Raw genomic sequence first — 23,917 nt, forward strand, 5'->3', positions numbered from 1 at the left:
ATATGGCACATGGGGAGGGCACATGGGGAGAGGGCACAGGGAAAGAGCACAAGGCCTGGGGAAGTTGGGCCACCAAAAAAAAAAAAGATCCAGGGGAGTTCCCGTCGTGGCGCAGTGGTTAACGAATCCGACTAGGAACCATGAGGTTGCGGGTTCGGTCCCTGCCCTTGCTCAGTGGGTTAACGATCCGGCGTTGCCATGAGCTGTGGTGTAGGTTGCAGACGCGGCTCGGATCCCGCATTGCTGTGGCTCTGGCGTAGGCCGGTGGCTACAGCTCCGATTCGACCCCTAGCCTGGGAACCTCCACATGCCGCGGGAGCGGCCCAAGAAATAGCAACAACAACAACAAAAGACAAAAGACAAAAAAAAAAAAAAAGATCCAGTGAGTTCCCATCCTGGCTCAGTGGAAACGAATCCGACTAGTATCCATGAGGATGTAGGTTCGATCCCAGGCCTCGCTCAGTGGGTTAAGGATCCGGCATTACTGTGAGCTGTGGTGTAAGTCACAGAGGCAGCTCTGATCCTGTGTCGCTGTGGCTGTGGTGTAGGCTGGTGGCTACAGCTCCAATTCAACTCCTAGCCTGGGAACTTTCACATGCCACGGGTACAGCCCTAAAAAAGCAAAAAAAAAAAAAAAAAAAATCCAAACTAAAGCAAAAGAAAAAGAAGAGATTACAGTTAATGTTTTGAAAGCTGGCCCACGGGAATATTGAAAACAAACTTACAGTTACCAAAGGGGACAGGTGGGGGAAGGGATGAACTGGGGGTCCAGGGTTGGCGTCTGTGCACTGAGATATCGAGAATGGAGGGTCAGCAGGGACCTACTGGGCAGCACAGGGAACTCCACCCAACATTCTGTGACTACCTAGTGGGAGAAGAATCTGAAAAAGGATGGATGCGCATATATGTATTATTGAATCTCTTTGCTCTACAGCAGAAATTAGCACACCATTGTCAATCAACTATACTTCAATAAAACTTAAAAAAAAAAAAAAAGAACAAGAACAAGAGAGCTGGGCCAGGCAGGGCCTAAGGCAGGGGTGCAGCGGGTGGAGGTGCCCTTGGGTGCTTTTTCCTGAAAAGGCGCCATAACAAGATGGCAGGCACTTGGGGAAGCAGGGAGCCCTGCCTCAGGCAGGTGGCTCCCAAGGACCCGTTCCTCCCAGCGCCATTTCTCCCATTCTAGGCTTAGCCGACGGGGTGCAGGGCTCGCCCGACGTCAATGGTAAGTCCTTCTTGCTCCCCCGGCGCCACTGCCCTCAACCCTGAGGAAGGCGAATGACCCCCAGGCTCCAGCTCTAAACCCGCAGGTTCCCTGGTCACTCTTTGAAGTGTCCTCAGGGGCCCACGCGGGCCAGGCCTGTGTGATCGGGAGAAAGGGGGAGAGTGAGGCTGAGCCTCCCTGCCTCCTGAGGCCGGGCCTGCCGAGCAGCAGGTGATATGGGGCTGAGGGTGAAGGGGTATGTCGGGGAAGATGTGACTTAGTGCCAGGCCTCCTTCACCCGCCACCGCTGCGGTGTCTTAGATAGCCTGGGAAGCGGTGGGTGAAACTGGTACAGAATGACCAGTTTTGACTGGTACTGGAGTAGGTCTCTGAGAGGCCAGCAGAGGCTTCGCCTGGTTGTTTCACAGCAGGTGGATGATGGGTGGGTGGGAGGATGGGTGGATGGGTGGGTTATTAGGTGGGTGGTTGGGAGAATGGGGGGAGGGGGGATGGGTGAATGGTTGAATAGGTGGGTGGTGGAAGAATGGGAGGATGGGTGGGTGGGTGGGCGGGCTACTGACCGGTGGGAGAACGGGCGGAGGAGCGGGGAAATGGTCTGCCCCCAGCCTCTCTCTCCCAGGTGGAGTCACACGGGTGTCCATTGCAGGTGCACCTGAGCCGAGCCCTGAAGAGAGAAGCGGAGACAGTGAGCAGATGGATGAGGATGGGGGGCCGGACACAGCAGCCCAGGCCCAGCCTGTGGGCAGCAAAGTAAGTCTCCCCGCAGCCGCCCCTCCTGCCCAGACGCTAGAGCCTCAGGTCCTGAGGTCTTGAAAACTCCAGCTCTCCACGATGCCACTAGCTAACAGGGCAGGAGCACAAAGGCCCGCCTCCCTTCTCCACGCCCCACGGCCTCTGGGGTCACCAAGCAGTACGCAGCAGCGAGCTTTCAGCACCGGTCTCACCTCAGGGAACTCTGCGGATGGGCAGAGCCCACCGAGAACCCTGCCTGGACCTCCAGCCGGGCTGGCCCATCCAGCCAGAGTCCTGGGGTCACAGGGTCGCGAGGGCACTGGGGTCCTCCAGAGACGGCTTCGCATCTTTCAGGAAAGCAAACCCCCCCAGCTTTCCTCTGTGAGCCTTTATGTTTTGTGTACAGCCAACCCTGAGCCTTGTTTTTACTGGTATTTGTGACTGTGTTCGCTTGCTCTTTAATGTATTTTTGGCGATAAAGACAAGCCAGGGAACCCCCCAGGTTTCCGGGCGGGAGGACGGAAGGGGAGCAGGGGTGGGGCCGGGTGGGCAGAGATGTTGTAGCCGGAGGCCCTTGGACACGTCGGGGTCTCTGGGATTCCACTGGCAGGTCTGCACGGCTGCCTCTGGGGAACACAGCCATCCTTCTAGGAGAAAATTGTATCCGTGCCATTTACTAAGAATGCAGAATACCCTCCAGTGTCTAGAATACTCCCTACATGATACATTTAAAGACTCAAAACCAATACGAGGAAGGAGTTTGGAACTAAATTCTGCGCGTGCAGCTAAAGGTGGAGTTTGAGGTCCATAGGTGTGAACTCTTCCCTTGAGGACGGATAAGCCCTGAGGCCCCGCTGTGCCGCACAGGGAGCTGTATCCAGTCTCCGGGGATAGGCCATGATGCGAGAGTAAATGAGAAAAAGAACATACACACATGTATGACTGGGTCGCTGTGCCGCAGAAATTGGCACAACATTGTTAATCTAATACAGAAATAAAGTAAAATAAAAATGTTGGGGCTCTCAGGAGCTCCCTCTCCCCTCAGCCAGGTGCCCCCCCCCCATTTTCCAAGGTGTGAGAGGTGAGAAGCACCTGTCCACCCAGAGCAACCTGCCTGCCCCCCACCCCCAGGCTGCGGCCCCCAAGGCCCGGGTGCTCTGTGCCTCTGAGCAGCCTTATGCCCATCAGGGGCTGTGCAGGCCTTTCCTTCTCTTCTGAGCGGAGCTGGGGATGCAGCTCCTGTGATGGGGGGTGGGCCCTGGGTGGCCCCTTGGTGCCACCTCAGAAGGTGGCCCTGCCCGTGGCCCCAGCCCGCTGCCCGGGGCGAGGGCCGCTGGTCCTCGCTGTCAGCCTGACCCCACCTCCTCGTCTTTCCCGCGTCTGGTTCTGCTCAGAAGAAGCGCCTTCTCCCCGTTCACGGCTTGGACTTCGAGGCCGACTCTGACGATTCCGCGCCATCCTGTGGTCACCCCCCGAGCCTGTCCTCGGTCCCAGCAGCCACGGCCAGCCTGCAGGTCAGTGGGCTGTCGTTTCTGCCCCCCACCCTCCCAGCCCCCCAGTAGGGGACAGCATTTCGGGAAACAGTCCGATGGCCCTGGGGGATGACAGGCAGGGGCGGAGGGCACAGGATCCAGAAACCTCACACCCTCCAGTCCCTGGAGAGAGCCGGTAGGCTGCTGGGAGAAGCGGGATGCAGAGCAAATGAGTCAGGGGTCTGGGGTGGTCGGGGAGGGTGCTTGTCCCAAATGAAGGCAGAACCCCCATGACTCAAGCGTGCAGGGCAGGAGTTCCCACTGTGGCGCAACGGAATCAGCCACATCTTGGGAGCTCTGGGATGCAGGTTCGATCCCGGGTCCAGCACAGTGGGTTAAGGATCCAGCTTTGTCTCAGCTGTGGCTCAGGCTGCAACTACGGTTTGGATCTGATCCTTGGCCCGGGAACTCTATATGCTGAGAGGCGCCCAAAAATGGGGAGAAAAAGAGAGCAGAGCAGAGGACAGCATCACCACCCAGGGCTCAGACAGAGCCCGACGTGTGCCTGCACCTCTGTCATATTAGTAGGTGTCCCAGGACCCTCACCCAAGGTGCAGCGTGGACTCAAAACCCAGAGGAACAGGCCCCTTGGCCACGGCCCTGACGTCTGGGTGCCCCGGGCTCAGCTGGTGCTGGCCCAGAGCTGGGACAGGGCTGGGCCTGCCCAGGCTGAGTCGCAGACCCCTGGCGGAGGGGAGGAGCTGGGAGCTGGGAACCAGCACCCAAAAGGTCCTTGGGGCTCGGGTCCTGCTCCAGCTACAAGTCTGGAGCCCTTTGAAATTAGAGGGAATTGAGGTGCAAGGGGCTGCAGGGGACAGGCGTCCAGTGTTCAGTCTGTCAGAGGACCCTGGAAATGTGGACTGGGAGACCCCCCTTCCAGGGAGCAGCCTCTTCCTGGTAAAACCTGCAACGGGTCCCCTGTGCTCAGGCCCTCACAGGCGAGCCCTGCGCAGAGGGAACCAGCTCCTACCAAGCGGATGCCAGGGCCTCAGGGCGCCACCTGCAACCAGAGGAGCAGACAGTCGACCTTTCGCCTGCCGGACCGGACGCCCTCACCGAGCTCTGCCTACCTGGAGACTCCTGCTCAGTGGCCCTGGGGGTGGCTGCCACTCCTGGTAGGTGCCCTTGGCCACCATCTTCCACGTGCGCTCTGCGTGGAGGAGAAGGACGCTGGAAAATGCCCTGCCACCCTGGTCGGTGCCAGCACACGGGCCAGTTTCCAGGAGCCCCTTCCTTCGCTGTGCTTGTCAGGCAGACACCACAGCCACCTGCTCTCCCTGGGCCAGGCGCTCCCTGTGACCTTCAAAGCACCAGCACTGGAGTTCCTGTCGTGGTTCAGCAGTTTACAAACCCGACTAGTATCCATGAGGATGAGGGTTCGATCCCTGGCCTCGCTCAGTGGGTTAAGGATCTCTGGCGTTGCCGTGAGATGTGGTGTAGGTCACAGACTTGGCTCCAATCTGGCCTTGCTGTGGCTGTGGTGTAGACCAGCAGCTGCAGCTTTGATTCGACCCCTAGCCTGGGAACTTTCGTATGCCACAGGTGTGGCCCCAAAAAGACAAAAAAAAAAAAGGAGGAGAAGCACCAGCCCTGATGACTGAACTGGCTGCTCAGCTCACAGCTGCCTTTGACGGGGGGGCATTGAGCTGGCGGGGGGCAGGCACGTGCAGGTCTCCCTGAAATGATGGGATCACTGGTCACTGGAATTGAGCATCCTGACTACGGGACAGGGCCGCTCTGAACCTGGCTCCCCAAGGGCACCTGGGGACCGATGGCGCAGGTTCCTGCTGACCAGTCTTCACACCCGGCGTGAATCAGGAGGCCTGTAAGTGCCGAGACCCGAGATTCACTCAGTTTAATTTTGTTGTCAGACACTGGCCTTATAATGAGATCCCGAATTGCTGTCTGGTCCTGTGCCCTCTGGGAGCCCGTGTCCGGTCCCAGGGTCCCGGTGACCTCCCTATGCAGGAGCAAATGAGAGCCCGGGAGCAGCGCAAGCCTCCCACGCAGGTGCTCCCACGTGACCGCCGCGTGGGGCGGCTGCGGGGAAATGTGGTTAAGGCCGCCTGCCAGGAAGTGGGTCCACTTCCCATTTGCCCTTTTCATTATATTACAGGGAATGTAATCTCATGACCCACACACTACGAGGGTCCTGGAGGCACTGGGTGGGGGTTGCCTCCCCGTAAACAATGAATAAATGAATCTGCATTGACCAAGTCACAGGATCAAGGCTTGGACACATGTGATGCCTAACGCCCCCAGCGCAGCACGGGGATGGGGTGGCGGGAGAGGCGAACACAGACTGTACCAGCTGAGAAAGGAGCCCGGGCAGCTCTGAGGTTCAAGCCCAGCCCTTTTGACCATCTCATCCTATTTCATGGATTCTAAGATGCATTTTGTCACCTCACTCCTCAAATTGGGAGCGTCTTACAAGGATGCCAGAAAGGAGTGTGTTGGAGTTTGATGGGCAGTATTGTCTTTTAATGATGCATCAGACGAGCTGCAAGGTCTGCGATTTAAAGGACTGTGCTGTGAGCTTGATCAGCCTGCTTAACTGCCTCGCCTCGGGTGCCTCGTTGTCATACGGGGTTAGTGCCAGGCTTGTTGCACTGTCGGGGGCTCCAAGTGGGATGCATGTATCTGTTAGCTGTTGCTGCATAACAACTATCACAGACTTAACGGCTTAACACAGCCCACATTTATGAGCTCACGGCAGCCAGGAGACGTGCATGGCTTCACTGTGTCCTCAGCACCAGCCTCTCAAGCTGAAATCAAGTGTCAGCAGGGCTGGAGTCTCACCTGTAGCTCAGGGGCCAGCCCTAGAGTCATTCAAGGTGTCAGCAGAGTCGCTGGAGCCATGCAGCCGGCAACAATCAAGCACAGAAACAGTTGTGCACCCTGATTCCTGGGCTCTGGCTCCTGCACAGTCCCCCAGTAGCGTTGGTGGTGTTGTGGTGAGCGTAGCTGCTCCCGTGCAGTCCCCCAGTAATGTGGGGGTGTAGTGGTGAGCATAACTCCTGTCCAGGTGGTCCCCCACGTGAGGGTTGACCCCAAACGCTCCTACCCACTCCCTGTGCCAGCCTAGCTGCATATGGTGCCCTCCAGGCCAGCCAGAGCTGTTCATTTGGTGAACGTCCCCAGAAATAAGCATCTCAAGCCACATCAGGGTCTCTGAAGCACTAGTCCGGCAGGAAACCCAGCCTTCCGTGACCACGGAACAGCTACCAGCTTCCTAAAGTCACTTCGACTCGTGGAACTTCCCAGGACCCACGTCTGCCACATGCAGGCAGGGGACTCTGTGCTTCCTTGTGTGGGGACCTGATATGTGACGTTTGCTCCTTTTTTTTTTTTTTTCCTTTTTAGGGCCACACCCACAGCATATGGAAATTCCCAGATTGGGGTCAAATCAGAGCTGCAGCTGCCAGTCTGCACCACAGCCACAGCAACGTGGGATCTGAGCTGCATCTGTGACCTACACCACAGCTCAGTGCAGTGCCGGATCCTTAACCCACTGAGCAAGGCAAGGGATCGAACCCGTGTCCTTTTGGATGCTGGTCAGGTTTATAAACTGCTGAGCCACAGCGGGAACTCCACTTCTGCTCCGCTCTTAGCCTGGTCCCGGGACCTCAGCCCCATGACCTCAGTGGAATCTCATCATGTCCTCGTTTTCTTTGATCTCTTTTCTTCATCAGAAAATAATCCATGCTTTCAGCTCTTCTTTTTTTTTTTTTTTTTTTTTGTCTTTTTAGGGTTATACCCGTGGCATGTGGAGGTTCCCAGGCTAGGAGTCGAATAGGAGCTACAGCTGCCAGCCTACACCACAGCCATAGCCATGCAGATCCAAGCCGTGTCTGCGACCTACACCACAGCGCACAGCAACGCTGGATCCTTAACCCACTGAGCCAGGCCAGGGATCGAACCCACAACCTCATGGTTCCTAGTCAGATTCGTTTCCAATGTGCCACGACAGGACTCCGCTTTCAGCTTGTCACTCCAACTAATCCTGACCCATTCTTCCTCCAAAGGGACAAAGAGCCTCAGGAGTGAGCAGCCCCCCCAACAGTATCTGGCCGACGTGGACACCTCGGATGAAGAAGCTGTTGGGGCTCAGAGGGTGACCTCCCACCGCTCCAGACAGAGAAGCTGGCCCTCTTCTGAGAGCCAGGTAAGGTAGCGGGAAAGAAGGCTTCTAGCTGCTTCTTTGGGAGAGACTTCTTACCTTAACATCCATTCCTCTCTGAGAAATTAAACCTTTCAGTGTTTTAAAACCGTAAGATTGCATAAGCCTACTTTAAAGAGATAGGCAATGTCATCGAAGTATATTTTTTATTGACCTGAAATTCACATACCATAAATCTTTTAAAGTGAACAGTTCAGGAGTTCCCACTGTGGCACAATGAGTTAAGGATCCAGCATTGCTGCAGCTCTGGCATAGGTTGCAGCTGTGGCTCGGAGTCCGCCCCTGGCCTGGGAACTTCCATGTGCCGTGGGCGCAGGCAAAAAAGAAAAAAAAGTAAGTAAATAAAGTCAAGAGTTCAGTTGCGTTTAGTACATTCCCAATGTGGTGCAACCAGCACCTCTGTCGTCTCTAAAGCATCATCCGCCCAAGGGATGCCGGTCCCCAGCCACAGTTACTCAGCATCCCACCTCCGTCCAGCTCCTGGCAACACCAGCCCGCCGTCCGGCTCCATTGATTTGCCTGTTCCGGGCATTTCACATAAACTGGATCATACAGGGTGTGGCCGTCTGTTCCTGGCTTCTTGCACTTGGTAGGATGTTTTTAAGGTTCCTCCACGCGGTAGCAGGTATGACCACTGCCTCCCTTTGGATGAAGATATATTTTATATTCTATCGAGCATCATGTCTCGTACAAGAGGAGGCAATGATCTCTTAGTCTAAAACCTTTAGCAGGTTTCTGTGTGTTTTGAGAAATTTCAACTCAGAGCACTTAACACCTGTAAAATTAGAGCCATTCTCGTTGTGGACACTGATTTATAAAATATCTCACGAGTGGATTTCTTGGAGGACCGTGAATTCTCTTCGCCATGTTCACAGGCAGGTGACTGAGATTTAGATGCAGCGCGTAGGCTTCGCTGGGGGAAGGCAGTGACGTTTTATATGAGAGCATCGTGACCGCAAGATTGACGCAGACGCAGTAGCGTCCCCGACAAGGCCTGACTCATGTGGATGAAATGGTGGGACTGGGGCCGTTCTGTCACCGGGGATCTAGAGGCATGAAGCAGAGGGCAGGGCGCTGGGCCCGCTTGGGATGGAGGGTCCTGAACCGAAGCTTCGTTCAGGTGGGTCCCACACGCACATTTCAGAAGCCTGCAGGAGTGCCGCCCAGCCTCGTCTGCACACTGATGACGCGGGGTCCTCCAGGGGCCTCCCAGACCCAGATGCAAGGTGTCAGGTGCAAAGACTGACCCACCGTTGAGTGTGTTCCCAGCGGGAAGGTCTAGAAACAGACCAGGGAGGCACAAGCTGGGAGCGTGCTTATGGTTGCTGCAATTCAAGATGTGACTCTGGGGGGCCCTGGGGGGGCTGCTCTTCCCCAGGCCCCTCCCCACTTCTGACCTCTCGGACCACCTGGGGGAGGGGCGTGGTCCCGCTCTGCCACCAAACTGCTTTCCAGGGCTGCCCAGCGGGGACTCTGCTGAGCCCCCCCCCACCCCCTCCATCCACACCCCGTCCTCCCCCCACCAGCAGCAGCAGATCTGCTGCTCTCCTCAGCCTCAGCTGACCCAGAACCGGTTGGGGGCCCTTCAGCTCAGTCCCTTCAGGGCCGGGCTCCAGAAATGATGAGCAGGAAGGAGCAGGACCTCTGGAAGGAGCCTTTCTTTGGGTGGCTTTTCGATGCATCAGGGTCAGCTTTTCTGTTCAAACGTTGATTAGGCTAAAATCCCAGGGGGGCGGGGGGGAAGAAACCGGGAGTTTTAAACCCTGCACCTCCTCTCCGTCTCCGGGGAGCGCCCTCAGGCCCAGTTGGCTCTCTTCTGGGGAAGCACCCCATGCCCCAGGGCTGTGATCCTCCTGCTCCGACCTCCGTCTCAGAGGGAGGTCACTGACCCTTTGCCCCGGGCACAGCGGGGTATGGAGGCCCTGAGAGGACCTGAGCCAGTGACGCAGGCGGCCCAGGCTTCTTTCATGGAAGCCGGGAGGTGCTCGTGCAAGAAAGTGTCCTGTGATGGGACCAGGAGTGACTGGCTTGGCCCCTGGGGAGGCTGGGGGACCATGGTGGAGGGGCCGGTGTGGCCAGGACAGAGACCTCCCCAGAGCAGAGACCTCCCCGGGACAGAAACCTCCCCAGGATGGAGATATCCCAGGTGGCAGAACCACAACAGGCCAGGGAGCCCCCAGCCCCCAGGCCAGGAGACAGTGGGGTGAAGACTAGAATTAAATTGTCTATTTTCAGCACGTTTTCAATTTAGCAACTCTGGTGACTTTCAGAAAAAGACACATCCCGGTGTTCAGCCTACCCACCCAGTCACCCTGTGTGCCTCCTCGTTCTCGAGAGCCGTGCTTTGTCGGGTTAATCTGAACACTCCTCCGTGATCTATTGCTCGTCTCTGCATTTGTGCTTGTGTGCTTAGGACTTTCTGAGTGACGGATATTCAGCAAAGACTTTCTATAAATAAGTAGTCACGCCTGCCCAGAGGGGGCCAAAGATGGCACAGCACATGGTAGGAGGGACCGAGGCGTCCAGGGAGCTGAGTTGCAGGAGGCACAGGAAACAGAGCCCTGGCACGTGCCCCACCCCGAGTGGTGGGCGGTGAGCCCCCCCGGGGCCGAGAGCTCCGGCTGCAGACATGGTTGCGGGTCACCCACGAAAGCCTCATCAGTGCCAAGTTGTGGTAGTTCATTCCTCTCCACGGCCTAAGGCTGGACCCCATTCAGAAATCACACATTTTTTTTTTGCTGCAAACACACTGAAAACCCCAAGAGTTCACCGTCAGTGGCCATCCGTGCGTGTCCAGGTAGCGTGTAATGGACCTCCACCCAGGCTTGCATGGACAGGGCGGCACCTGCTTTTGGCAGGAGAAAGGGGCACACCCGGCTGTGGGCACCTGAGAGGCAGGTGTTCTGGGGGGTGGGGGGCCCTCAGGACCAGGTGGAAAACCAGGAACCTATCGTGGCCACACCACGGGGACCTGCGGCAGGGCCTTGCCCGGAGAGCAGCACCGAGCCCACAGCTCTCCTCCTGGGCCAAGGCCTCTTGGGGCTCCAGGCTGCCCCCCAGCTCCTGCCCCTCCTCCACCAGGATGAGAACTTTCCAAGGGCTCATCATGGGATGCTTGTCTCTTCCTGGCTTTTCCCTGTGATGCTCTTGGGCCCAGGTTGGGTTGGCCCTTGCCCTCCGGGTTCCACGCTCACCGGGGACACAGCGGCTGGCTGTGGAGCCCTCCCCCAGGTATTGATGGCTGCCTCTCAGATGCCACGAAGCGTGACCAGGGCTGCTTTCAATTACCAGCAGCCACTCGAGGTGAGAGCCGGGACCGCGCCTTCCTGAAACCCTCGAGGTGCAGTTTCTCGGCTTATGTTCCTCCTTTGGGCAGATTCGCCCACTCGAGCCCTCGGTGCTGTGAAGATCAAGCCAATTACCCACCGAACAATGCAGAAGCATCTCGCCGCCACCGCCAGGGCCATTTCCTTCTTAAAGCAAGGTGGCCGCACACGAGATGATGGCAGGAAAGATGCATCTGCTTGGGAGAAAACTGAAGAATTGATTTTCTCGCATCCCGGCCTGGGAGTTAATAGACCCTGGTGACTCAAGGGCCCGGTGACTCAAGGGATGACGAAGTCGTGCTTTCAGTCACTCGAGGGTGTTACCTGGCGCGCCTCCTGGTCCGCGGTGACCCAGGGCTCCTGCCTGTTAGTTTCATCAGCCTGACATAATCAATTCGCGCCTTCCTGTGCTGACCGGATCGGCAGAGACAAAGGCTGCCCTGCGGCAGTGACACGTCACAGGCCCTTCAGACGCCCCTTCCTTCCTTGTCTTGCTGAATGTGTCACCTTTGTTCATCCCCGCAACGCCACCCCCGCTTGAGTGCCGCTCCCAGCTTTTGCTCGGGGTTCCAGAACCCTTGGTGTCAGAAAATGGGCCTCGCAGTACCTTCCCGGGGAACGAGGATTCCGAAGTTTCCCGATGTCATTTACTCGCGGAGAAAGATGTCTCCGCCTCGGAAGGAGCAGAATCCACCCTCCAAACAGCCTAGGGGTTCTCTTCGCCTCTTGCGGCCTCCGCCGAGATTTGATTGGGAGCTTCGTGGGAAAATGGAAAAAGGAAAGACCCCAGGAAACGTGCTGCTTCCCTGTCGGCTCACTCCGCTGGCCCTCGGCCCCCAGCTGTGAGGCCCGGGGTTTGGGGGGGGGGGGCCCATTCACAGATGAGGAAGAGCACTGCCCTCTGCTGGGGGGGGGCGGGTAGGCAGGATGGGAGCTGGCCCGCCTGGCCCCGCACTGTGGGTGAAGCATCCTGGTGAAGCCCCCCCTCCATCAGCAGCATCAATGGGTGACCCCCAACCTAGCGGGTTAGGATTTGGCGCTTTCACTGCTGTGGCCCAGGTTGCATCCCTGACCGCTGCCCAGGCCCTGGTCTGCTGCTTACGGAGGGAGACCGGCCATGGAGGGGGCAGGCTCGGAGTATATTCTTTCCCCACCCATAGAGGAAGTAGTCTGGAATCATTGAGGGACTCCAGCCCCTAGTGAGGGTTTTTCTCTGTTGGTTCCCTTTTTATCCAGCTCCTGTTATGCTCCAGCTCCAACCGAATTTGTAATAGATACTTAAGGGGGTTCCCTGGTGGTCTAGTGGTTAGGATTTGGTGCTTTCACTGCTGTGGCCCAGGTTCCCTGGTCTGAGAACTGAGAGCTCACATCAAATCCCTACAGGCTGCAACCAGATTAAAAAAGACAGAGAGGAGTTCCCGTGGTGGCACAGTGGTTAACGAATCCGACTAGGAACCATGAGGTTGCGGGTTCAGTCCCTGCCCTTGCTCAGTGGGTTAACGATCTGGCGTTGCCGTGAGCTGTGGTGTAGGTTGCAGATGCGGCTCGGATCCTGCGTTGCTGTGGCTCTGGTGTAGGCTGGTGGCTACAGCTCCAATTCGACCCCTAGCCTGGGAACCTCCATATGCCACGGGAGCGGCCCAAAGAAATAGCAAAAAAAAGACAAACAAAACAGAAACAAAAACAAAAGACAGAGAGACTTAAAAATCAGAACCAAAAAAATACAGTCCTGAAAAATAGTTACAAGAAGCAGAGTCAGACCTGGAGTCTAGAGAAGAGATTGCCAGAGACAAGCTCTGTTTAGCTCTGAGTTCCTTACCTGCCAAGGCAGGTGAATAGACCTTCTGCGTGGTATACAACTCGTCCAAATTCATCCTGGGAGACAGACTCCCTGGCTCTAAATTCAAGAAGGAATGCATGGGAATTCCCATCGTGGTTCAGCAGTAATGAACCTGACTAGTATCTATGGGGATGCAGGTTTGATCCCTGGCCTCGCTCAGTGGGTTAAGGATCCAGTGTTGCCGTGAGCTGTGCTGTAGGTCGCAGATGCAGCTCAGATCCCACATTGCTGTGGCTGTGGTGTAGGCCAGCAGCTACAGCTCCGATTGGACCCCTAGCCTGGGAACCTCAATAAGCCCTAAAAAGACAAAAGAAGAAGAAGGGACACCACTCTCTATGTCAGAGGAAACGTCACCATGCCGTTCACACAACTTTGTGGTTTTCCAAGAGTCACAAGTACACTAGGGACCCTTGTCATTCAGCTCCGAGCTGGAGTCTGAGAGTCTGTTTCCCACAGCCAAGCTGACGTGAGGCTCGTGGGAGAGGCCGTGGGCACACAGCCTGGTGCAGAAAGACATGCCGCGGTTGGTGGACCTGAATGTCCCCGTCCTTGTGCGAGTTCAGACCCACCCCAGAGCCCTCGGCAGGTGCTGAGGCCACGCAGCCGTCATGTACTTCAGTCTTAACACAGGGGAGCAGAGAAAAACCCAGAAAACAGACTTGTCAGCCCTGAGGCCCACCACCCCCCCCCAAGCCAAATGTCAAGTCTGGACTGAGGTTTGGCACCGCTGGGGTGCAGAACCCTAGGAAACAGCTTGGGGACCCAATGTGGGGGCGGAGGGAGGCATTGCCCTCCTCTGCCGAAAACGTCCGATGTCTTGCTCCAAAATGGTGTGTCTCGGGTAGCCCGGGTGCCATCAGCATCGCCAGGAATGTCCTGGCCGGCACAGCGTGGCTCTGGAGGAGGGACAGTCAGCAGGCACCTCGGCCACGCTTGGCTGGGGCACGGAAGAGACCACAGCGCCAGCCGGGCCCCCTGAGCCCTGCCTCTGCCCAGTGACCGACTGAATGAGGTACACCTGCTTGTCCATTTCAGAGTCCTGCTGGCAGTGAGCCCACGGCGGCTGACGTGGAAGAGGCAGCCCTCAAGAGGAAGCTGGAGGAGTTGACCCGCCACGTCAGTGACCACGGGGCTTCATCCGCAGAGGAGGAGGGCCAGGATGAAGGGGTGGATCTGGACAGCAGCACCCCCTTCAGGGAGCTCCCCAGGCCCGCCGCACAGGTGAGTCCACCCGGGGGGCCTCCACAGGACCCAGGCAGAGGTAAGGCCAGGGATCAACAGGGCCCAGTCGCAACCACGGAGGAGCAGGAAGCCCCTGGACAATGGCCACAGAGGGTGCCCCTGGTCCAGCAGCCCCAGAGTTAAGAGAGAGCAGCAACCTCAGGGTGAGACCTGTGCTGGTGAGGACCCTGCGGTCGCTCCTGCTGGGGGTCACTTTCCCTGCTTCCCTTTCTTAGGTGAGCACGGCTGCAGGCCAAGCACCCAGATGGGAAAAGGACCCCCGGGGCCCTCAGGACCCCATGCAGCCCAAAAGGACCACCGACGAGGAGCTGTCGGAGCTGGAAGACAGAGTGGCCACCACAGTTTTGGAGGTGCAGCAGACAGAGAGCGAGGTAGTCTGAGCAGCCCCAGGGGGCAGGTGCCCCCCCCCGATAGATGGGGGGGCCCTGAAGGCCTGGCAACTGTGGACAACACCCCCAGGGGCTCACGCAGAGGAACCCCCCTGTCAGCTTGAGCTTGGGGGCCTCTGCAGGACTCCCCCTCCCTCCCTCCTCCCACCCCCCCCGCCCCCATCCTTTTCCCATTTAAGTTGGGACAGGTAGCATTTTCAGCCACCGAAGGAAGATGCTGACACGGACCCCGCCCTGTCCCACGAGGAGAGCTTCTCCAGAAGCAGGCTTAGATTTTAGGGCGACCCCAGGGCTCAGGACTGACTCTGACGGAGGGTCAGCTTGTGAGCTGGAGCTCGGGTCCAGGGCTTGATTTAGGGTGGCGGGGGTGTGGCGGTGTGCAGAAGTCAAAGCCAGGGCCTCCCAGAGACACTCAAGGTGACTGGACTCTGCTCTGCACCCCCTGGGGGCCCCAGAGAGGGGGTCCGCCCCCCAGAGTGTGGAGGATCCAGCTCCCACTGCCCATCCCCAGGCCGCACACACACTGGAGGAGCAAACCAGCAGGGGGGCGTGGCGTTCAGTTATTCCCTCTTGCAGAGCAGACAATTCTCAATGCCCCGAAGGTGGCAGGCCCTGATTCGGGCACAGAAGTTGAAGCTGTGGGAGCGTCTTAGACTGAGAGCCCATGCCTCCACGGGGCTTATGTTTGTAGTGGGAGGAGATAGAGAACAAATCAGTGAGCAGGGTTCATGAAGAGAGGGCAGCAGGTGCAAAGGCCCTGGGGTGTTATCAGGTGTGGTCTGTTCAGAGAGCAGCAGTGAAACCCTGATGCTGGAGCAGACGGAGGGAGAGGGAATGGGTGAGAGGTTCCAGAGAGCCCCGGGGACCACAGGGGAGGATTTGGGGGCCCCTGGGGATCTGAATGGATCTGAATGGGGCCTGTTCCTATTTCCAGAGCTTCCTCCTCCACCTCTCCCCCCATCACTCCCCTCCCTCCACCTGTCACCAACGGGCCCCTCTCTTCCCACCTGGGGGCGGCCCTCTGGACAACCTTGGAGGTGGCTGCATGCAGAGCCCCAGGAGGTGCCCCTGGTTGGGACACCTGAGTTAGGGGTCGCGTGATAACATCCACGAAGGGGGGCCGCCACTCTTCCTGTTCTGTGACCTGGAGAAGGGACATCGAGTGACTGTCTGTCTGTCTGTCCTTCCCCAGGTTTCTGATATCGAGTCCAGGATCGCAGCCTTGCAGGCAGCGGGGCTCACGGTGAGGCCCTCGGGAAAGGCCCGCAGGAAGTCCAACCTCCCGGTGAGTGGTGGGGCCGCGGGCCCCCAGGGGTCGTGCTGGAGAGACTGGCTGCCGCCGCCTCCTCCCCCTCCTCGCTGCAGCCTCCTTTCCTGTCACTGAGGGCTCCTTTTCATCCCTTCCTGTCGTTTCTAACTGAAGCAGGTCCTTTGCGGGGAGACCCTCAGCTCCTACGTGAGAACTGGAAACACGCCCACCTGCGTGTACACACACACACACACACACACACACACACACACACACACACACGCTCACGCAGTTTAAAGTCCAGAAGGAGCTGAACAACACCTGCTGCTGAGGGCTTAGCACAGCAGCATCTCCCGGAAGATGGGACGAGGGGAAGGGGGTGGACGGCCACAGAGCAGCCCCAGGACCAGCATCCTTCTCCCGGGCTCAAGTCTGGAGTCTCCAGACAGGTCTCACCGAGAGGAAATACAGCAGAAGAATGACTGGGGCTCCCAGCTGCGTCCTGGATGGGGCTGCAGGTCAGACACCGGATGCCCAGTCAGACCTGAATTTCAGATCACTCGTTTTCTAGCTTAAGTGTATCCCGTGTGCTATTTGGTACATATACCAAAGTGTCTCTTCGTTGTTGATCTGAAATTTAAAGCTAACTGGAGTTCTGTATTTTAATTTTTTAATTTTTTGCTTTTTAGGGTCGCACCTGTGGCATGTGGAGGTTCCCAGGCCAGGGGTCACATCAGAGCTGCAGCCGCCGGCCTACACCACAGCCACAGCAATGCGAGATCCAAGCCACATCTGCGACCTACACCACAGTCACGGCAATGCCAGATCCTTAACCCACGGAGCGAGGCCAGGGATCAAACCCGCATCCTCATGGTTCCTAGTCAGGTTCCTTACCAATGAGCCACCACGGGAACTCCCTGTGTTTTAATTTGCTACGCCCGGCAGCGCTCGTCACAGAGCACCGAGTGGGGGGTTCCAGGGGGCTGACCGCCCTCTCCACGCTCCAGCCCGAGGCTGAAAGAGACTCTCCACCCTTGTGTCTGTGTCCGGAGGTCAAATGAGCAGCGATGATGCACAGGCTTCTTCCTTGTTCTCCAGATCTTTCTTCCGCGGCTTGTGGGGAAGTACGGCGGAACTGCTGCTGAGGATTCAAGTGCACTCCCTTCAGATGAGGTCAAGGTATGTGTGAGTCCATTCAAGCTCCAGAGGCTGGAAGAGGGTGAGCGGCTGGCCCGGCTTTTCCAGAAGCATGACGAGTCTGTGGGTGGGGGAGCTGAAATGTTCCGGCTCTAAGAACCCAAGTCTCACAGGCTGGCCTCCCCGGGTGCACACGGACGAGGGGGCGTTGCAGGGGGTTTGTCAGGAATGTTCAGGAAAGCCCAGCAGGGCCCTGGGACAGTGGGCAGAGGGGAGGAGGCGGGCGGACCCCGGGGTGGGGGAGGGGGTGAAACGGGCTCAGGGTAACACAGAGCCCTGGAGACAGTGCATGTCACGGGGTCATCCTGTGCAGGGGCCACGTGCTGGCTGTGTACCCCCCATGCCCACCCGTCACCGGTGACTCTTCACAGGGGCAGCCGGCTCCAGGGCCTGGGGAGAGGCCGCCTCTGGAAGCTGTGGGTCAGGGCTCTGGGGGTGACCCCAGGAGCCAGTGTGCATGAGATGGCACAGGGACAGACCTGGAGGTGTGGGCGGCAGCCCCACAGCATGCAGCGGGGAAGAGGGTGACACTTAACAGCTGCGGAGCGTGGGGGAGGGGCGGCTTGGGAAGGAGCGGAATCTCCTGGGTTTCAGGGTGTGGCTGGAGGTGCCAGACCCAGGGCCCTCCCGAGGGTGGTGTGTGCTCCAGGTCTTGCCTGCGGTCCGCTGTCACCGATAATGACCCTCTGGTCATGCCTGCTTCTCGTGACAACAGTGTGTGGCTCTTCCCAGTTAAAAGTGGGGTTTTCCTCCATCTTTCCTGTTGATGTTTATGAAACCCGGGGGGCGGGCGTGGACGGCACCCCCGCTGTCCCGAGGAGGAAAGGGAGCCTCAGGGAGGTAGACATACTGGACAGAGATCACACCAACCACAGTGGCGGCCTCAGGCCCCCCGACTCCCCACCTCTCTCCTCAGGGCTGTGCTGCTCCCCAAGGTGTCACGGGAAGCCTAGGCCCAGAGGCTTCTGCACCCGGCCTCCTGGTACAGCCCATGACATGAGCCAGGCTGAGTCCCAGGGGGCCCTGTTGGCAAGACTTCCAGGGCAGTGAGGCTGTTTCATTCCCGCTTCACCCCTAAAGAGGCAAATCCGAGAATGAATTAGCCCGTGTTAGAGAAGCAAGTAGCAGGAAAAGGGAGAGGGAGGGAAAGGTATGGGCCAAGAGCCATGGGGAGCTGGGACATATGAGGTACCATTAACCTTTCAATCCTAAAAAGGGGCTACTGGCCCACTTTCCAGAGGAGGAGACTGAGTTCAGAGAGAATGCAAAGGGCCCCTATCACAGTGGGAAGGGGTTTGAACCCAGATCTGTGGGGCTGAAAGTTAAGCTTTCCCCCGTACCCACCCAAAGTTGGCCGTTCTCCGAAAGTTAAGTGTCTCTTTTGTATCCTGGCATTTAGTGCTGACTTTCTCAAACATGCATTTTAAGTTCAAATACTGCCAAAGAGCAGAAGACGCCTGCCCTGATTAATCAGAGTCTGGAAGAACAATGGCCAATTCAAACCTAGCTCCCACTAATCACTGCTGCAGCGCAGGGATACTCAGGGATGGCATCTTTCTTCCAGGCGGCAGCTGTGCCCTCTCTTGTGAGGGGGAAGCTCAATCGTTACCCCAAAAGCCAAGGTAAGAGTCACCTGCTTCCCTCATCCCCCGGGCCTGGGAGATAAACTCAGGGGCGTGAAAATGGTCAGGGCCCCGTATTTCTGTGTAACCGTGGGACCCAGCATCTCACACCCTTGATGCCCAAAGGGCACTCCGATGCTTCCAACCACCTTCAGGGACCGTCCCTGCGCGTTGGTGTCGGGGTACCTGGATTTGCGGCTTTACGCCTGTACAGGTGGAGGTGGTGGTTTCCGTGTCCTGCGCTGTAAACCGTCTGATGCAGCGCACAGCTCCTGGCCTCACACGGGGCCCAGAGCGTGATTAGCCTCCCTGATGTCCTGCTGGTGGCAAGGACATCAGCTTGGACAAAGGGCTGTGAGGCCTGGTCGTCTGCGCAGCGCCGGGCGGGGCCCTGGGGAATCTTGGATGCTGGTCCATCACTCACCTCGCAGCCCGACCACAGCTCCTGCCCCAGTTCCCAGCCGGGTCCCCCACTGCTGAGCCCTTGCGGGCGGGCCCTTGTCATGCCTCCTGTTAGCCTGTGTCTGAGCGGAACCCTTGCCACCCCATCCTCCCAGTTCCCCCACCTCCCTGGTCCTACAAGGGGGTCTCTGATGTTCTCCCCTGCTCACAAACAGCCCTTGGCTCCCAAGTGCCCACAGAAGGAAGTAGGGTTGCTGTGTCCAGCTTCCAGACCTTCTTGTTTGCCACCTGTGGGACCCCCACCCGGCTCCGCTCGCGCACCTTGGGGGCCTTTTCCCTGCACTGGATTTATATCTTCTCCCAGGGACAGACGGGCTTTCCCAAAAGAGAAAAGACGTGTTGATCTTTACGCGCCTTTTAAAATTTCTTAGGAGGCAGAGACAGTTGTTTGTAGGTTTGTGATTAACAAGCAACCTCCCTGCCATTTCCCTCAAAGACAAGGAGGGTGACCCCTTCACCCGGGAATCTGTGTACCGGGGGTCGCTGACTCAGAGGAACCCCAACGGCAGGAAGGCAGCCGCCAGCCACAGCTTTGCGGTAAGTTTTCTATTTACCGAGGCGGCTTTACAGTTCTGTGCGCTGTCAGATCGACCTGTTGATAACACATCCTCAGCTAAAGGATTGGGATAAACTGATGAGAAGTCACATCAGCAAAAGCTGTAAAGGAAAATCGAAAGCATTCCTTAAAGGTACCAGAGTTTCCTGGGGATGGGCTGCTTGCCCTGGGTGGGTCTCGGCTTGGGGACGGGGACAACCCATGAGGCAGGGAGCCCCACGCCCCCCCCCCAGTCTGTAACATGGTTCCAGTGAGCCACCTGTGCAGCTGCCAGGGTCAAGGCTGTCCCCCGACTTCCATGGGCAGGGGTCCCTGCAGAAGGAGCTTGCATTTCCTCCCAAAGCCCAGGGAGTGTCAGGCCAGCCAGTAGGGGCCGTGGCCTTGATCTTACAGACCTTCTATGACAACTTGGTCCCTGGTGGTTCCAGCCACAGGACAGCCTGGGGGAGCGCTGGCTTTTCTGATGCAGGTGCCCCCTGCCTGGAGCCGTAGCAGCGCTTCACAAACAGGGCGCTGTGACAGCTCGAGACAGCTGAGCCCTAGGACCATGCAGTCATGCCCACTTCACATGGGTGGGCATGAGGACTCGGTGACCACAGTCGGGGTCCAGAGGTCCAGATACCCTCGAGGCCCACAGCTGTCCACAGCCACATCCACCTGCCAGCTGCCACCACCCAGCAGGGAATCTGACTTCACACTAGTTATAGGAGTCTGAGCCATCGGCTTGGCTGTTCAGGGAGATGGGGCGACAGCTCTGTTCTTCCAGGAGCTCCACTTTCAAATGGGATTTCAGCCTCTTACAGTAGTCATCATTGATTGTGTGCGAGCCTTATGTTGGCAGGCAGGGAGGTGGCACACGTGGCTGATTCAGCCAGCTTTAGGCCACCCCAGACGAGGGGACACATTTGAGGGGGAATGACAGAGGGCAGAGGTGCCCTGCCAGGCCCGCCTGAGCCCTAAAGAGGCCACCTGGACCTTGACCGGAACGGGTCCAGCAGGCAGGAGGCCAATGGAAATTAATTAGAAGGTGCTGGAGTTCCAGATGTGGCGCAGAGGGTTAAGAAGTCAATGGCAGCAGCTTAGGTCCCTGTGAAGGGGAGAGTTCAGTCCCCAGCCCAGCAACTTCTATACGCTGTGGGTGCGGCCACGCAAAGGAACAGAAGGAAATTGCCAATGGAAACTTGAAAGTCTAAATGCTTTCAAATTAGAACACACCTTCCTGTGTGTCGGAGCTTAAAATGTCAAATACTTTCCGTCCTTACACCCCAGTTGATGAGAGTCGTTGACCCACATTCATAGCTGGGCACACGGAGGCAGCGAAAGGCTGAATAAAGATCCAGAAGAGATTGATTGATACGTCTGACTAACAGGGGTGTGTGTGTGTATACGTGTATTTGTGTGTCTGTCTGTGTACGTGCCCACGTGTGTTTGTGTACACACTTATAATCTAAGTTTGTGTCTACCTGTGAACACACCAGTGCATTGCCTCTGTGCCTGCCTGGGTGTTTCTGGGCGTGTGCCTGCATGTGTGTGCACGCGTGTGCACCCCTGTAATGGTGCATGCTGATGTGTCCACGTGTGTTCGCAGAAGCCTGTGATGACCCACCAGCCCTAAAAAAGAGGTTCGTCTGCACAGGACAGAGTGACAGAGCGGCCTGTCCCATCTCCCGCGCCACCTGCCCTGCGTGTGCTGCTGCACAGGGTCCCATCCAGGTTGGAGTCCCGTCTGCCAGCTGATAGCAGTTCTCAGACCGCCACCGCCTCACCCACGTTCACAGACAGCCCCCAAGGCCACCCCCGCCAGTCTGCTCTGACCTATGAGAATCACCCAAGCTGATGTGTCTTTCTTTTAGGGCAACACGGTTTAAACTTTTTGAAGGACACAAAGACCTTGCTAGTGTGATCTCTTACGCCTTTCTCTGCGGGCTCGCTCGTCTTGCTTTCAGGAGTGGAGGGAAGAGGGGTGACCCGTTACTGCACCTGCCATCTGTGTGTTCTTGACTCTGACTCTTGGAGCGTGGGCGGGAGGGCGGGGGCTTCTGGGGGGGTTGCTGCTGGACATCAGGACAAGTGGCTGCACTCATGTCTGTCCGAATAAGAGGGTGGGTAAGAGGGTGGGGTAGACCCCTGGCCCCTTACACACACACACCTGGTCTGCAGGTTCCCCTGGGGTTCACAGGTGGGAGGCATGACGCTGAGGTCAAGGGCAGAGCCCCTGAGTGGGAGCGAGTGGGCTCCCATTCAGAGCCCAGAGGCAGGTGCAGTCGGCGGAGCTGTAGGTGGGCAGACAGAAGCCCGGGGTCCAGCCTGGCACCACCCCCCGCCACAGCGGGATCCGGGGGATGAGGGCCACTCCCATCAGTGCTGCCTTCCTGCCACTTGCTTCCGGTCTGCGGACCAGCTCCGGGGTCTCTACTGCAGACAGTCTGGGATTCGGGGCCACGTCTGCGTGTCTGTGCGGCTCGTCCAGCTTTGAGGGGAAGCCCTGGGACCCTCAGAGCCGCCTTGAGCACAGTGACCCCGTCTCCCCACCCCTGTCCCGAGCGTGGCTCTGTGCCCCTCAGGGGCCAGCTTCATCCTCAGAACAGCCCGCTGTGCAGAGCAGGGAACTGAGCCCTGAGCGTGAGCCTCCCCTGGAGCTAGAAGCCACCTGATGATAACACTTTCCAGAGTGGCTTTGGGTCAGCTTTAACCTTTCTCTCAAACGGCTCAGTGTCTGTGTTCAAATGAAGCGGTAACCGACAGACGGGGGTGAATAAAGGATGCCCGAGAGCCTTTTATGCCAGACCTTCTCCCGAGCCGACTGGGGACACAACCCACCCACGGTTTACAGGCTCTGTACCCTGAGCTCCTTTCACACTAAGCCCATGAGGTCACGGTCACTGCGGAGATCACGTCGTCGTTGGCCGGCTGGCCTCTGGTGACGCCAGGGCACTGCTCAGAACACAGCATCCTGGAGTTTCCATCGTGGCTCAGTGCTAACGAACCCTACTAGTATCCATGAGGACGAGGGTTCAATCCCTGGCCTTGCTCAGTGGGTTAAGGATCCGGTGTTGCCATGAGCTGTGGTGAAGTTCGCAGACGCGGCTCAGATCCCGTGTTAATGTGGCTGTGATGTAGGTTGGCAGCTGCAGCTCCGATTGGACCCATCGCCTGGGAATCTCATATGCCGCGGGCGCAGCCCTAAAAAGCAAAAAAAAGCAGCATCAGAGTTGATCCGAATGCCCGGGCTTCAGGTTGTGCTGGAATTGGCGGAAGAGGTGGATCTGATGCTCCTTAGAATGAAAGTCGGTGGACACACGCAGCTCCTAATTCTATGCCTAAAACGATGACAAGCTTCCTGTTAAGTGTCCGTCTTTTTGGCGTAACCTCTCCTTGTTCAGAACGTGAAGTCCACGTGAGTTCCCGGCATCGAGGAGGAGGAGTCTGCTGGCCTGTGCATGCCCTTGGATGTGGGTGTAACAGGAACAGCGGGTCCTCTGCCCCAGAGCCTTAGTGGGCATTGAGCTTCCTTGCTGACCCGAGTTCAGAGACCCTCCACCCCTGAAGCACCTGGTCCCCTCTTTGAGAACACCCTCGCAGGGGCTCCGATAGGGTCAGCGTCATACACACTCATTCATTCACTCAGCAGAGTCACCTGACCACGTGCAGGGCCCGGGCATCTGTGCTCATCTCGTGGGCAGTGGCCAGGGTGGCGGGGGTGTGAGTCCTCTGTCCATCTCCTGTGCCGGCTCCTCGGTCCCTCCAGCCCCTTGATGTCTGGCCTCCTTTCCGTCCTCATCAGGCCCCACGGCTTTAGGCTCCTGTCGCTGGATTGCAGCCCAGACACCTCGAGTCCCCACCACAGACCCCCTCCTCCCACGCCTCCAAGTCAGCCCAGCGCATGCAGTCTTACCCCCAAACCCTGCTGTGCCCACTGAGACCAACTCTGTCCTCCCCAGGGCTCCGGCCAAGGCTCAGGGTCTTCTTTTACCCTCTCCTTCACGCCACGTCCTGTTGGGGAAACCAGGCCGCCCTGCCTCCCTCGTTGGCACCACTCCACACCTCCCACCATCCCCCCCCTCAGCAGCTGGGTTCCTTCCTTGGAGTGTGGGGGGAGTTTTTTGTTGGTTTTTTTGTTGTTGTTGTTTTGGGTTTTTGTTGTTGTTGTTGTTGTTGTTGTTTTTGGTCTTTGGTTTTTTTTCCAGGGCTGCACCCATGACATATGGAGGGTCCCAGGTAGGGGTCCAATCAGAGCTGCAGCTGCTGGCCTACACCACAGCTCACAGCAACGCCGGATCCTTAACCCACTGAGCAAGGCCAGGGATCAAACCCGCGACCTCATGGATGCTAGTCGGGTTCGTTAACCACTGAGCCCCGATGGGA

The 23,917-nt window shown here is 57.7% G+C and overlaps 1 protein-coding gene across 3 annotated transcripts in view; it reads left to right on the top strand.

Moving 5' to 3' along the window:
* MLPH (melanophilin) overlaps nt 1–21,433 on the top strand; it is a 50,245-nt gene extending 28,812 nt beyond the window's left edge. For all 3 annotated transcript variants that reach the window (XM_047773854.1, XM_047773852.1, XM_047773853.1), the window contains exons 5-16: nt 1,187–1,225; nt 1,872–1,975; nt 3,352–3,471; nt 4,418–4,604; nt 7,515–7,654; nt 13,871–14,056; nt 14,293–14,448; nt 15,659–15,751; nt 16,814–16,894; nt 18,477–18,534; nt 19,433–19,533; nt 21,141–21,433. In XM_047773854.1, the coding sequence (XP_047629810.1) occupies nt 1,187–1,225; nt 1,872–1,975; nt 3,352–3,471; nt 4,418–4,604; nt 7,515–7,654; nt 13,871–14,056; nt 14,293–14,448; nt 15,659–15,751; nt 16,814–16,894; nt 18,477–18,534; nt 19,433–19,533; nt 21,141–21,167 (1,292 nt within the window). In that variant the 3' untranslated portion in view covers nt 21,168–21,433. The remainder of the gene's footprint in view (nt 1–1,186; nt 1,226–1,871; nt 1,976–3,351; nt 3,472–4,417; nt 4,605–7,514; nt 7,655–13,870; nt 14,057–14,292; nt 14,449–15,658; nt 15,752–16,813; nt 16,895–18,476; nt 18,535–19,432; nt 19,534–21,140) is intronic.
* The last annotated feature ends 2,484 nt before the right edge of the window (nt 21,434–23,917 follow it).

This window comes from Phacochoerus africanus, chromosome 3, assembly GCF_016906955.1.
Source record: "Phacochoerus africanus isolate WHEZ1 chromosome 3, ROS_Pafr_v1, whole genome shotgun sequence".
Classification (NCBI taxonomy): Eukaryota; Metazoa; Chordata; class Mammalia; order Artiodactyla; family Suidae; genus Phacochoerus; species Phacochoerus africanus.